This window comes from Megachile rotundata, chromosome 9 (assembly GCF_050947335.1).
Source record: "Megachile rotundata isolate GNS110a chromosome 9, iyMegRotu1, whole genome shotgun sequence".
NCBI classification, from domain to species: Eukaryota; Metazoa; Arthropoda; class Insecta; order Hymenoptera; family Megachilidae; genus Megachile; species Megachile rotundata.
In genome coordinates this window covers 17,432,601-17,446,404 of record NC_134991.1, presented here as the reverse complement: position 1 = coordinate 17,446,404, position 13,804 = coordinate 17,432,601, and the positions used below count along the sequence as shown (strand labels likewise).

General features: G+C 30.9%; 3 protein-coding genes across 14 annotated transcripts in view; 1 reads left to right on the top strand and 2 right to left on the bottom strand.

Moving 5' to 3' along the window:
- Sema1a (semaphorin 1a) overlaps positions 1-1,581 on the bottom strand; it is a 134,568-nt gene extending 132,987 nt beyond the window's left edge. The window contains exon 1 of one of the 2 annotated variants that reach the window (XM_076535550.1): positions 1,127-1,581. The gene's annotated coding sequence lies outside the window, so the exon portion shown is untranslated. The remainder of the gene's footprint in view (positions 1-1,126) is intronic. The other variant, XM_003707847.3, reaches the window with a different exon arrangement.
- A 1,132-nt stretch (positions 1,582-2,713) lies between these two features.
- Positions 2,714-11,822, bottom strand: Nedd4 (E3 ubiquitin-protein ligase Nedd4). 9 transcript variants are annotated; one of them, XM_012296249.2, is made up of 16 exons: positions 11,687-11,822; positions 10,516-10,719; positions 9,035-9,235; positions 8,786-8,946; positions 8,308-8,476; positions 8,097-8,212; positions 7,892-8,015; positions 7,032-7,181; positions 6,439-6,489; positions 6,073-6,349; positions 5,931-5,989; positions 5,772-5,837; positions 5,455-5,684; positions 5,255-5,376; positions 4,522-5,161; positions 2,714-4,379 (listed from the first exon to the last, which is right to left on the bottom strand). In XM_012296249.2, exons 2-16 carry the CDS (start codon positions 10,666-10,668, stop codon positions 4,277-4,279), a joined length of 2,622 nt encoding a protein of 873 aa, XP_012151639.1. In that variant the 5' UTR covers positions 10,669-10,719; positions 11,687-11,822; the 3' UTR covers positions 2,714-4,276. The 9 variants fall into 9 exon arrangements, with proteins under 9 accessions (XP_012151639.1, XP_076391664.1, XP_003707893.1 ...); XM_076535549.1 differs by having other exon boundaries at positions 11,634-11,716; XM_003707845.3 differs by having other exon boundaries at positions 11,584-11,704.
- Positions 11,716-13,650, top strand: LOC100879164 (endoplasmic reticulum-Golgi intermediate compartment protein 2). Of its 3 annotated transcripts, none has more exons than XM_076535561.1 (6): positions 11,716-11,853; positions 11,960-12,143; positions 12,216-12,588; positions 12,697-12,947; positions 13,027-13,287; positions 13,361-13,650. In XM_076535561.1, exons 2-6 carry the CDS (start codon positions 12,041-12,043, stop codon positions 13,549-13,551), a joined length of 1,179 nt encoding a protein of 392 aa, XP_076391676.1. In that variant the 5' UTR covers positions 11,716-11,853; positions 11,960-12,040; the 3' UTR covers positions 13,552-13,650. The 3 variants fall into 3 exon arrangements, with proteins under 3 accessions (XP_076391676.1, XP_012151646.1, XP_003707993.1); XM_012296256.2 differs by having other exon boundaries at positions 11,775-11,913; positions 11,983-12,143; XM_003707945.3 differs by having other exon boundaries at positions 11,780-11,913; positions 12,041-12,143.
- Positions 13,651-13,804: the final 154 nt, after the last annotated feature.

Genomic DNA, 13,804 nt, shown 5'->3' with positions numbered 1-13,804 from the left:
ATAAAAAAGCTGACAGTTTCTATATTAATACAAGATTTAATATTTTCGTCTCGCACTTTGATATACAGCTGTCGATTAACTCGAACATCTGTCTTTGCTGACGTTCACTTAATCGTGTAACCAGAAATTCGAAAATAGAAAATCAAATTACGAGGTACCCATGCACTGTGCCCGAGAATCGACTTAAATAATTCTACCACCCAGTAATTGTTTGTTTTATCCATTAAAATAACCTAAAATTACTGAAAATTATAAGTGGTTATATCGAAATCGTCGAAGAAAATTTGAAAAAGAATTAAAAAAAGAATGTTAAAATTTAAAAATTGTTTTAAATGACACGTATATGCGATAAGATATATCGTGCATTATTAGTTTGAAAAAAAAATGTAACGTCCTAAATCTAATTTTCAATTGAACACAATGCCGTATCGGAGCACACTGTTCGTTCTTATTGCACGGTCACCGGGCTTGTTACGTTAACGAAATGTGTGTTTGCTCGTTTGCCGACGAGAAAGCAACGATAACAAGAGCGCTTTGAAACGATTCTCGGTTAATGTCGCGACGTTAGGTTCGTCGACACCTTTCGGGTACACCGTGTACCTCTGCGTGCGCATACAAATATTTTATGCACGCGTACAGAACCTTGGACCGTCCGAAAATTCGATGCCATCCCGATGTCGCGAACAAAATCGAAATGCAACGTTAATTGTATGCACGATTTCTAATTCCGTTTAAAAAATATTTCCTATTCAAATTTTCGACGGCGGAATCATGAAAACGCGTCACGCGTCCAATGAATGAAAACTCGTTGGCATGCTCCATTCTTAAAAGCGATCCTCGTGTCGCTGCAAAATCAACCATTCCAAATAGAGTTCCTGGAAAATATTTTTCGCGTATATACCTTCTTTTTGAAAATGTGCTAATTTTATTTTACTGAAGAACACATCGACATCGAATCGAAGGAGTATAAAATATTCGAGTGCACGAAGCTTTTCCGTATCGAAATCGCCGATGTAACACTGACCGTTCGAGAGGGTAACGAACCCCGCATCGGTTTTACGGAAAAACGGACCTCGACTCGGCACGATATCGATGAAAGTGAACGATAACATTTCGTTGTACTCACCGCAATGCAGTGACCTCCACGCTTGTATCATGCAGAGCTTCCCTCCTTCGTTGCTGCGAGACTCGTGAAACGGGGGTTGAACAAGGGCTACTGCTGTCCGTGACAGGAACCACCGCATAACCAACAGTCACGTTTCTATCGGCACATCGGTTCGCGAAACGATCACTCTGTACACCGCACCACACGCGTTTCTATCGAACGAACGCGACGAGCCACCGTTTACTTGACGATGGAACGCGAGTAGTCCGCAACAAACGCGGAAACGAAAAAGTTTTTCGGCCTCGTAGGACCGCCGAATCGATGTGTGATGTTACACTTCCCAGCTGTCTTTTTTGATTCTGCGGATGTGCTCGCGACTACCACCATCTGACGGTACCTCTCTTAACTTCTCCGTTCGCGGTTCGCCGCGAAAATACAAACGATCGAATGTAGTTGCATACTACGTATTTCCGAATAAATTGTCAGAGCTACATAATTTTATTTAATTATTTCATTTTTGAAGTATGAAACGAGAAAACGTCTACATTTAAATGTTGTAAAAGCTGATACAGTGCTATAATTCTATCATATTGAAACATCAAAAACTATGTGTAAAAACTATTTTACTGAACTTTTAACAAGGAACCTTAGCGTCTATACGCTGATCTTCACCTTTCAAAATTGGGTTCTATATTTTTACATCAGGATACAATGAAAATATTCAATCTAGAAATATCTTGCATTTTACAATGTAATTTATTTGCGTGCATATATATATATATATAAATATATATTGTACATGTATATATATGTATATATATATATATATAGACTCGTTTTTCACAATATCATATAAGAACATAATTTATCGTAATCTTAAGATAATTAATTATAGTATTAACGCTTAACCACTGTTAGGATATATATATTTATAACTTCGCCATATTCTGTTAATAGTAAATAATCGCAAGAACTTAAATCTACAAGCATGTTTTTGTTACATATTCATTTGTCGCAAGTGTTGTACAAATGCATACATCCTTGTAGTCGATATATATTACAAGATACATGCTCTTATATTTATGTACAAACTAAAAGGGAGATACATTGCAGGTTAAGTCAGGCATATCTTCATCGACTTGTACGCCCAATCGATAAATCGATTTTGTTATACACGATAGTTAAATATTTATAAAAGAAAAAGGAAAAATTAAGTAGCTTTTTACCTAAATTTAACAACGAAATTATTTTGCAAAGGTGCTCTTAAAAACGATACGTTGAAACGCGGTAACAAGAACTAGATTGTTCGGTATAATACGTGAACATTATTCAACGATAAAATCAAAAAAACGATTAGGTAAGTAGGTGCGGATGAAATATGTAGGTGATTAGTAATCTTACGTTTCTGTCCGAATACAATTTTGAGTTAACAAGATAAAGGAAAATTTTACAATCGTCGAAATAAAGTTACGCGTTCAAAAAATACATCACAATAGATTATTCCATTTTAAATTACCTTCTAAGACATGTATATGTAATTCGAAAGCTCGCCATAGTAACGCATGGAATACGTAAAATTCAAAGTAATCAGAATTTAAGGCCACAAAATTTGTCTCGTAATAATAATTATTTATTATCTAACGGGACGTATCTGTTTACAATAAAATAAGCTGTACAAACAGGATGGAATGTTTCGTTAGCTTTAAATGCTAAATATCTTTTGTTAGAACGCTTGTTACATTCTCGGAATAGTTGTTATCGTACAAAGTAGGCATTTACAGGTAACGCTAAACACGGAATTTCCGGTTAGTTAACTTCGTGCGTTGTATAGTATCACTTTCAGATAAAGAAAAAAATCTAATGTATTCATTCTTTCGTATATTGTCATAATGTACAATACATAAGCAAATTCGTCTTTCTTTTCCTTCTTTTCCTTCTAATGCTATATACAATGAGCTAAGCACAATATAGCTTTTCATTATCGATTCTCAGGAGAACATAATACAAGAACAATAGTTGTTATATAGGCAACATTTTTTACATGTCACGCAAATAAACCAAGTAACATCAGTTCAACGTCTGTTATCAGTTCAGTTCGCGTGAATTATTTAATTAAATAACGTTTTTTACAATAAAAAAGTTACGTATTTTAGAATATCTACGATTTTTCTTATTACATCTTCTAACAACATAATCTTTTTTCGATCTTTTTCTCTTATTTATATATTTTTATGATTACACGTTTTTACAAAACGTAATAGATTTTCCAGTTTTCGTTGTGACAATAGAAAATCCATGAGGAAAGGTTTAAACAAATTTTTTTTTTGAATATCACGCTTTCATATCCTTACAGAAAATTAAACTCAAATATTTCCATGGAACATCTGTCTTTTCTTTTTTGTAAAAAATATAAACAAACAAAATCACTACCTTGAAGACATTCGTTTTGGAAAAGCTGGTTTCAACGTTAAAATTAAAATTAACTCCGAATTTAATCATACAATTTGTCATAAATTACATAGCGTCATTGTATACATAACAACATTACAAATTTTGTTTCCATCATACCAATGCGAACGTAATCAAAATATAACGAGTTCAATTGCAATTTATTATTTTTTAATTTGTAAGTTCGTATCCATAAATTCCTTCTGTAACAAGGCATTTTTATCAACCAAGTAAGACAAGTAATTGATCGATTATAACCTTATCTTAAAGTTATTTACAATTAATATCAGATTAATATTTTTTCCTATAGTGACGAACAAAATTTTTTCCAAAAAACTGTTTTAAAAGTATAACAGTCAAAATACGAAATTACGTTTAAAAAGTGAAGTGAGTTAATAAATTGTAGTTGATAAGTGTCTGAAGCAGTATTTGAGATTACTTCCAAATTTTTTCTTTTCTAAATATAGCTTATGATTTTAAAAGTGCATAAAATTGTTTTGAACTATTGATAGCGGCTAAGTAATATTTAAACATACTTTTTTCTGATTTGTCTCAATATTGTAACTAGCAGTTAAAAGACATCTAAGCCTTCGGAGTGCAGAAAGATGTTTATCCTGTTAAGTAGTTCATCATATTAGATAATATACACGATTGCGTATGTATATGTATGTATATATGTACACATTATATTACAGATATCATCATGAAAAGGGGTATTTCGTGCTAATCCACTCCAGCAAAACCTTGAGAACCTTCAATTGCTTTAATCAATTTCTCCCTGAGTTGTTGATAACTTTCGTAAGGAGGAAGGTCAATACGATTAAAACTGGAAATGGAATATTGACCATCAGATATGAAACAATATCTTTTAAATCTATTCAACGTGGTTTACAAAATAAAAATAACGGTGTAAGCAAAAACTGCTATAGCTTTTAATCGGTGTCATTGACTGAAAATTAGATACTTACCAAGTATGAGCTCTTGGATAATTGTCCGGTGTGCCCCATTTTTCAATTGTAAACAACTGTGGTCCATTGCTACCATAAAGTTCCTTGAAACCGTTCATCGGCACTCGAGACGTACCAGTAACAAACTGTAAAAGTCTAGATCGCATTTCGTTACTAAATGAAAGTACTACTCGCCAAAACCATTGGACAACAATATGATTTGCGTGATAATCTCCTTTGTACAACGTATTCTGTTTCCAGTCTTTCACGTCAATGTGTTGAATACCACACATCAATAATTCCAATTCGTGTTCGTCAAATATTTTTACCAACGTTGGCGGTATAAGAGCATTAAAACCTTCTAAAAATGCATTCATCTGTTCTTGAACTCTCGACACGAACCGCCATTGTATCACCAAACCAATGTATTCGTCCTTATTTTCATCTGTCAGTGGAATATTAGCACCGTCTGGCTTGAGTTCTCTTTGAGAGGTATGTCCAAAACTTTCTTCGTCGACGCAAAACGTGAGTTCCAATTCGCTAGGATCATTTTCCTTAATCCACAGTAACGAATTGTAGTATTCCGAATCAACGCTTTCCATGTCTTTTAAATCAATAGATTTACCCAGCATCATTTTGTAAAATGGACGAATGAAAAACGCTGTAAAAAAGAAATAACAACTTCGTTTATTATTACCAAATATTTGTCAAATTACCAAATATTTCTATATCTTTACTGCAGTATAAATTTTACCGTCTAACAATTTCCCGTGATAAACGGCCATTCCAGCAATCCGCCCTATGAATTTAAAATAATTCAAATGTTCTTCGTTGCATACTCCCGAGAAAGGATTAATTTGTAGAGTATAATTATCCCTACGAACAATTCCAATTGTTATTACCCGTTACATCGTATACTATACGGGAGATGTACTAAATCGTAAATATACTTACGTAGCGGAATATTCGAACAATCCATAATAAGGATTGAACATTTCTTTCGACAAGAGGAAAAACCATTCTCGAGCTAGCCCTCCATAATCTAAACCAACTTCCCCTTCGAACTCAACCCATAATTTTGTTTTTAGTATTTCGACTCGATTGACTGAACTAATTATACGGTACGAATCTTCTAAAATGTTATTTCGGCTAACTTTGATTTCAAATTTATTAGGAACATTGTTCTAAAAGGCAAATAACATAACCATAATGTTATAACGATACTAATAAAAGTACCCCAAAATAATTCTCTAATTGTGTTCCGTACTTACAGGCTTTCTTAACTGGGATTTAAGATATTCGTATTTACGTTTATAATCCCTTGAATATGGTACAGCCTGTATAAATACCATAAAATTAATTTGATAGAATTTTCATACTATATTTTTTAGTAAACGTTAATTTTTAACATTGCAAAGTATTACACTCACCGGTCCTGCAATTTGAGGATTTGACATACGTGGATCTTCCCATTGTGTTGTTCTTGTATCTAAACAAGGTGAAGGGAGAACACAATGTAGTTAAACTGAACATTTTTATCTATTACATGATTAAACATTACTATAAACATACTGTGATCGATGAAAAATATTCGTCCATCGGTATGAACTCTTTCTTCCCAACCTTCGGGAAGAGGTCCAAGTTGATCTAAATCGCTTCTTGATGTAGTAGAAGGGGCAATGTGGTTAGGTATCGAGCTTGGACGCCCTGTTCGAGGATCGATCCATGTTGTTGTCCTCTCGTTATGATCAATAAAAAATACTCTACCATTCGGAGCTATTTGCATACCCCAACCAGGAGGTAACCCTTCGTCGCTTGATACGGGAAGCGTCGGCTTTGGACTTTCAATCTGAATATTATATGATAAACGTTTTTTAATTGTTTATTCGAACAATGAGTTACTGTTAGATAACTATGTTTACTCAAATCAGTACCCACTTGTTCGGACGATCGCCTAGATCCAGCTGGACTATCCACATTGTCGTCACTCTGTAAACGTTATTAACATATTTTACATCAAAATATGATTTTGTATAAATTAAATACACACTCACATGATAAACACGCTCATATAACAATGTCAATTAGTTATGCAATAAGATAAACTTACATCTTATGCATGTTCAACGTTTGACGACATATTAAGCATTTACGATTTATACGTTAATTATGGAATTATTTTTGGAAAACAGAATTAAGCAGAATCATGCAATGTATCAATTACACAAATTTAAAGCAAAATTCTGTATAGACATGCATACGAATTACATTGTTTAAAATATAAACAAAATTTGTTAATCAAATATATCCGGGAAATAGAAGCAAATGCATGGTGAAGTTTCATAACAAATCACTTTTTAAGTATTATTTATATAAAAAAAAATATATATGTATACACGATGGGAGTGCTATAAAGTAAATATTTTTCTTTTCTCCCGAATTTCGGATTTTACTTTTGTAATGCGGAAACGAAAATATAAACAAAAACTTTGAATAGAACTGAAAGTGAGCATGTCTACATGTACGAGTACCTGGTCTTCACATTCACTAAGGTAGCCACGTTGATCAAGAGAATGTCCAGAGTCTGAAGAAGTATCCCCCATACCCCCTCCCCTATGATTCTCAATCTCATAATCTCTCGTTTCCGAATCTTCACCTTCCTCGCGAAGAACTTCACCATCCTTACACACACATGCACAAAATTGCTACATACTGCATGCTAGGTACTCTATTGGTTAATAAAGTATCATACCCTTGAAACACTAGAATTTATCAAATCTTTTCCTTGTATAATTCATGCAAATCTAGCTCTTAGTAAATCATCAGTTACAATAGTATTTTTCATTATGATACCATAACATATTAAGATAAGTAAGTATAGAAAAAGCATACATCTGTAGTTGCTAAAATATATTGCACCTAAAAATACTAAATAGAACTACCAATATTTGTAAATTGTGAAAAAATTTCGTTGATTATTTATCTTATTAAATTCCTAACACAATAAAACAGCATTATAAGATAGTACATAATGTAATTTCTATAAGTAAAGAGTGAAATAATAATAAAGAAGTAAATCCTACTTTTTGTGCGTGTGTGTGTACGTGTTTATATACACACATACGTAAAATATAAATGTTACTATACAAATTTAATAGAACATAAGACATGTGTAAACAGAACATTGTACTATAGAAGAATTAGTCATGATAATAAAATGCATTCAAATTGCTCGAAGTTTAACGTAAATAAAACAAATATACACTATATTTTTACATTTCAATTTCTATTTCATAAATATCTTACTGTAAAAGCTAATGTACAAGAACTTTAATTTTATAAATTATATTTTTCTTACTGCATTTGTTGCAAATAAATGATTTAATATTACCTGATTAATGGAACTTCTGTGTCTATTTTCTTCATCCGCGCTAATATGAAAACGTCGCTGAAATTCAGTTGCTGCTGTACTGAAATTTCTTTCAATTGTCATATTTCCACTAGGTGAAGTAGTACTGTAAAAACATTTTAATATCTTACAAATATCGTTATTTACGTATTGCTATAACATGACAATTATAATATCTGTTACATACGATTCTGTTGGGCATTCCCACTGTGTAAATCTTGCTATATGATTAACATAATATGTTCGTCCATTCGCATCCTGTCTTTCTTCCCATCCTGGTGGTAAAGGTCTGTTAAGGACAACCTAAGAGAAATTAGTATAGAATGTTATTTATTGTAATTGTAATGTTTAAAATTGGTTAATCCATGCATAGTAAATGCATGCACAACTGGCCATACATCTGCAACCTGTTCCACAGGACTATTATTTGGTTGTTGTACCATTTCCCACCCTCCTGAGTCAGATGCAGCATCTCCATTATCATTGTCTACGCTTGACGTGTCAGAAATATATGCATGGTATACCTCCAATGTACCCTTCACTCTCGAACGCTGACTGGAATGATTACTAGCCATATCCTCGTAAGTTATTCATTTTGCATTTGCAAACAAAATATACAAAAAAAAAATATTATAATGAACTAAATAAGAAAACTGACTCGTTGCAAAATATTATAATTTTTATGATTCAAAATAATGCATATAAATATGAAGACAATAAAAGTTAATGAATAAAATAAAAATACAGATGCAGTTAATTGAGAATTCACATTGCATAAAAATTCATTAACAAATCATTTTAAAATATAAGCTCAGAAATTAAAGTCTCAAAACATTAAAATATGTAGCTCCAAGCATACATTACAAAAGTACTTACCTACGGGGTCGAAGTAAATAACGTCTAGTAGGAATTGTACGACCTTCTTGTTCTTTAGGCAAATTAATTAATGTTAATTCTACCATTCCAAGAAAATCATCCCTTGTCAATCTATTCTCGTCAAAAACTTGTAACACTAATTTGTGATCAACAGGTTTAACCTACAGATCAAAAATGTATTTTATTTGCATATCAGATTTATACATATTTATTTTGCTGTGTCATCAAAATATATTGCATTAATCTTACTCTAAATATAAACTCTTCTTCCCATGTGGGATTCAAAGTCTTCTTTTTTGTTTTTGTAAGAGCAGAATCCACTGTTTGATCACCATTTATAGTATTTAAATCAACGCGTACATATGGATCGCTTGCACCAAAAATGTCTTTTTTCGCTAATTGGTGCGCAGCGATCACTTTTAGTCTCAACTTACTGGTGGTTTCATTTCTCTGTTCAAAAAACATAAAAATCCAGGTATTAAGATAGAATTCAATAGTAGTTATTAACTGAAATGAACAATTGTTGTATAATAACTTGTGTCAGTTATTAGTATCAAATATAACTTATTTATATATATATATATAAATAAATTTATAAGAAATTATAATTTTTTTATGAATCATTAAACCATTGATTATCTCGTTCATTCGTATAGCCAACGATATGACAAGAACTTTTTATCCACTTTTGTGCATTTTATATAATAAACCCACTTGTAATCATTTTACAATTTATAGATATTGTTGATCAGTATTTCTCTATAAGTAAACATAATTAAAACAACTCGCATCATGATTTTCAATTGAGTAAAAACTTGCAACGTTAGCACAGCAATATTACTAATCATAAAATCAACAACTCTTTGGAAGTAACACCCTTCCTGAAGTCTATCAATCAAAAATCCAACCTATACTTGTCAAACTGTCAAAATAGTTACGTACAGACTCTCCGTCAACTCCTGGCGTCGGATTATATCCGTAAACATGTTCTTCTGCCATTAACGTTAAATGTAATCGATTTTGTTTTAATCGTCGATTGCTGTTTCTTACAATTTAGCGATGTTCACAGTTTCTTATGTGCCATCAAGAAACCTATTTTGTCTTAACCCCTCTCCGTTACTATTGCATGAACGAAACGGATATGACATACTCCCGCTTAAAGATGGCTAACTTCCTTTCCAATATTTAAACATATAACTAAACATTTAACTCCTGTATTTTATCCACGTTCCAATTAACAAATGTATCTTTATTCTTTTGAAAGTATTCTAGTCTTCACAAGACACGTCATCTTTGATTCTTAAAATTAAAAAACAAAAGATGTATCCACAGAACAAGTTTAACATTGCAATGAGTAATATCTAATGCGCCTGCGAATTTCTCCGAATTTTCCTAAATACAAGTTTTTCGTCATTGTACGCAATGAATTGATCAATGACATCGAAATTATGAAAACTTCATTTTTATCCCGATTAAAGTTATTCGTTAATTATCATTCTATTTAAATAGTTAATACGCCTATAAAAGGACTTGTGTGTTTTAATGTTTATCAAAGTATTATTTTAATATTGAAGGACTTTCAGTGATAAGAAAATTGTAACAAAATATATGATAAAGAATTTTTTACTATTCAATTTTCCATCTGAATGTTGTAAAACAGTGGTGAAGATAAATAATTTTTAAGTTACTATTATAAAATAAACCCTTAGTCTTTAATTAAATTCACATACCATAGGCTCTGTTAGCGATACTCGTCCTGGTCTTGTATTAGCTTGTAGTATTCGAGATGTAGAACGATGCTGACTATTCCAAGTATAAGAACGAGTTCTTTGCGGAGACGATTCAACACCAGCATATATTGGGTAGGTCAAAGTACCTGGCATCTTATATTCTTAATCTCTTAGTACTTTCCACATTGACACAAACGTTCTTCACTATATTTATTACATGTGTTTTAGTTTTTATATAAAATTAATATTAATATATTAATTCAATTAGTAAATACAACTGTTGAATATCAAATGCAGATATTTATTTTAAATGTTTCTAATGTATGAAACTAAATTTAAGTAAATTTTACTAATGATTCACAAATTAACTTTGACATTTTAAGGCACTTCATAGACACTTGCATATAGATTTAATATAAAGTATGTCAATAAAAGAAACTAATTCTATTATTTGTTATGTAACAATTGTAACATGGACCAAAACTCTTTACTTAATAAATATCTACTATAATATTAAATGTGCAATATTATTAAATATATATATATTCTTTCTCTCTATATATATGTATACATTTATATATTGCACATGTTGCTATATGAATACACTGTATACACTATACGTATATCAATGTACACTGGTAATGAAACATTTATGAAGAACCATTAAAAGCCATAAATATAAGACAGCACAAAATGCTACAAAAATATACCTAATCAAATACACTTTTTAATGAAAACCTTTATATAATTCACCATTAATTAATTAGAATACTGTAATTTTCAACAGAAAGAACATAACATGTAGTCATCCATAACTGAAAATCTACTTATTTCTGATATAAACGTTAACTGTAAAAATCTTTTGAGATAAGGAGAGTGCTTTAAATCATTAATTTGATAACACATACTTATTTAACTACGAAATTAACTACTACACTGAAAGTTAGATAAACATACAACCAGGTATCTGTTCCATAAACTATAAACGATTCAAATATAAGTCTGTGAAAGTAATTGAAAATAAAAGTGACAAAATTATTTATCTAAAAATCAGTTTATAATGTATACTTATTAATATTTCCAACTAGTTTTGTTGCTTAGTATAACCATAATATTACTTATTGTTCTTTTTGATATTAAGATATTTGATTGATAATTTTGTTCAACTTGCATTCGTTTTATAGGTAGGGTGGCGCTCTTGGTGTTATTAAAAGTCAAACTTCGTTTGTTTCTAAGTAATTTAAAATCACGATAAGAAAAAAATGTTCAGTATTGAAACTTTCGTTTCTAACACGTGAGGACGTGACATATTGAACGTAACACGTATTGAAAATATTAGTAAATATTTATTTGATTTGTAAATATGTATAAATTATTAGTAATCAGTATAAAATTAAGGTAAAAATAATAGTTAGACTTGTAAATAAAGTATAAATATTTTTAGATCTATTTTTATACATGACACAGGTTAAGTGATAATAAATAAGTGTTATCTTATATTTATTACATTTTACAAATTGTTAAGATGTTAAGAAGGCGGCATGTAAACATTAAAACTGTCAAAGAACTGGATGGATTTCCTAAGGTTCCTGAACCTTATGTTGATAAGACTGCAGTTGGAGGAACATGTAAGCTATATGCTAGATAATTCAATGTTTTGTTTATGCCTAGCAATAATTTATTATGTTTCTTATTTACAGTTTCTATATTTACAATATGTATTATTGCATACCTTATAATAGCTGAAACAAGTTATTATCTTGATAGCAGATTACAATTTAAATTTGAACTAGATACAGATATTGATGCAAAATTAAAAATAAATATTGATATAACTGTCGCTATGCCATGTGGTCGCATTGGTGCAGATGTTCTAGATTCTACCAATCAAAATATGGTAGGGCATGAATCCTTGGAGGAAGAAGATACTTGGTGGGAATTAACACAAGAACAAAGATCCCATTTCGAAGCTTTAAAACATATGAATTCTTATTTAAGGGAGGAATATCATGCAATTCACGAGCTATTATGGAAATCTAATCAAGTTACTTTGCACAGTGAAATGCCTAAACGGTATATGAATCTTATTGAAATATATCTTTGTGATTATACTCTTTCAAATAATATCAGATGCTTATTAGTTTACTCAGAGGATCTCATTATAGTTATGTGTTCTTTTAGAAGTCATCAACCTTCATATCCACCGAATGCATGCCGCATTCATGGCAGTCTAAATGTTAATAAAGTATCTGGAAATTTTCATATAACAGCTGGAAAATCATTATCTATTCCCAGAGGACATATACATATTTCAGCATTTATGATTGATAGAGACTATAATTTTACTCATAGAATAAATAAGTTTTCATTTGGCGGGCCTAGTCCGGGTGTTGTTCATCCATTAGAAGGCGATGAAAAAATTGCTGATAACAGTAGGTTCATAAAATATATAAAATACGACTATGAACTTTTATAGAATCTATAATTAATAAGAAAAAATTGGTCTTTTAGATATGATTTTATATCAGTATTTTGTGGAAGTAGTTCCCACAGATATACAGACTTTATTGAGTACTTCTAAAACTTATCAGTATAGCGTAAAAGATTATCAAAGACCTATCGATCATCAAAAAGGATCCCATGGAGTTCCTGGAATCTTTTTTAAGTATGACATGAGTGCACTTAAAATAAAAGTTACTCAACAACGTGATACAGTATCCCAATTTTTAGTAAAATTATGTGCTACGGTTGGAGGCATTTTTGTTACAAGCGGTAAGTAACTATTCATTGTAACTACACAATTTGTGTCCTTTTAAAAGTATTTTCAATACAATAAATTTTACAGGATTAGTAAAGAATATTGTTCAGTATTTTTGGTACATTGTATGTTGCAAATTCTTAACACCTAAAGAAACCAAAAATGACCAAATGCTTGTAACTCCAGTAGTTAATACAAACCATCAAATACCTGGAACAATAAATTTGCTAAATGTTTCAGTACCAAATAACATGGATATCATGTTTCAATCTCAGTGAAAACTGTTTTTAAGTGAAAATGATAATAAACTAAGCATTTGTAATCATTTTGTAAATAACAAATTAATAATAACAATAATTTTATATTTATGAATTATATTTATTTCTTTTAATAATTTGGTTGTATTATAAATATTATTGTTTCATGGTTTAGTCTTGATATAAAGCCTATACTAAATACTATACCTATACATTGTATAAGCTTTATGAAGCTTGAACAGATATAAAGTGGGAGAACCTTCCCTCTCCCATT

Coding starts and splice junctions, on each gene's coding strand:
- Nedd4 (XM_012296249.2), bottom strand. CDS start 10,668: ATGCCAGGTACTTTGACCTACCCAATATATGCTGGTGTTGAATCGTCT. Junction 8,947..9,034: donor AAGAAGAGTTTATATTTAGA/GTAAGATTAATG, acceptor TTTGATCTGTAG/GTTAAACCTGTTGATCACAA. Junction 7,182..7,891: donor ACAGAAGTTCCATTAATCAG/GTAATATTAAAT, acceptor TGTGTGTGTAAG/GATGGTGAAGTTCTTCGCGA.
- LOC100879164 (XM_076535561.1), top strand. CDS start 12,041: ATGTTAAGAAGGCGGCATGTAAACATTAAAACTGTCAAAGAACTGGAT. Junction 12,589..12,696: donor CACAGTGAAATGCCTAAACG/GTATATGAATCT, acceptor GTGTTCTTTTAG/AAGTCATCAACCTTCATATC. Junction 13,288..13,360: donor AGGCATTTTTGTTACAAGCG/GTAAGTAACTAT, acceptor TAAATTTTACAG/GATTAGTAAAGAATATTGTT.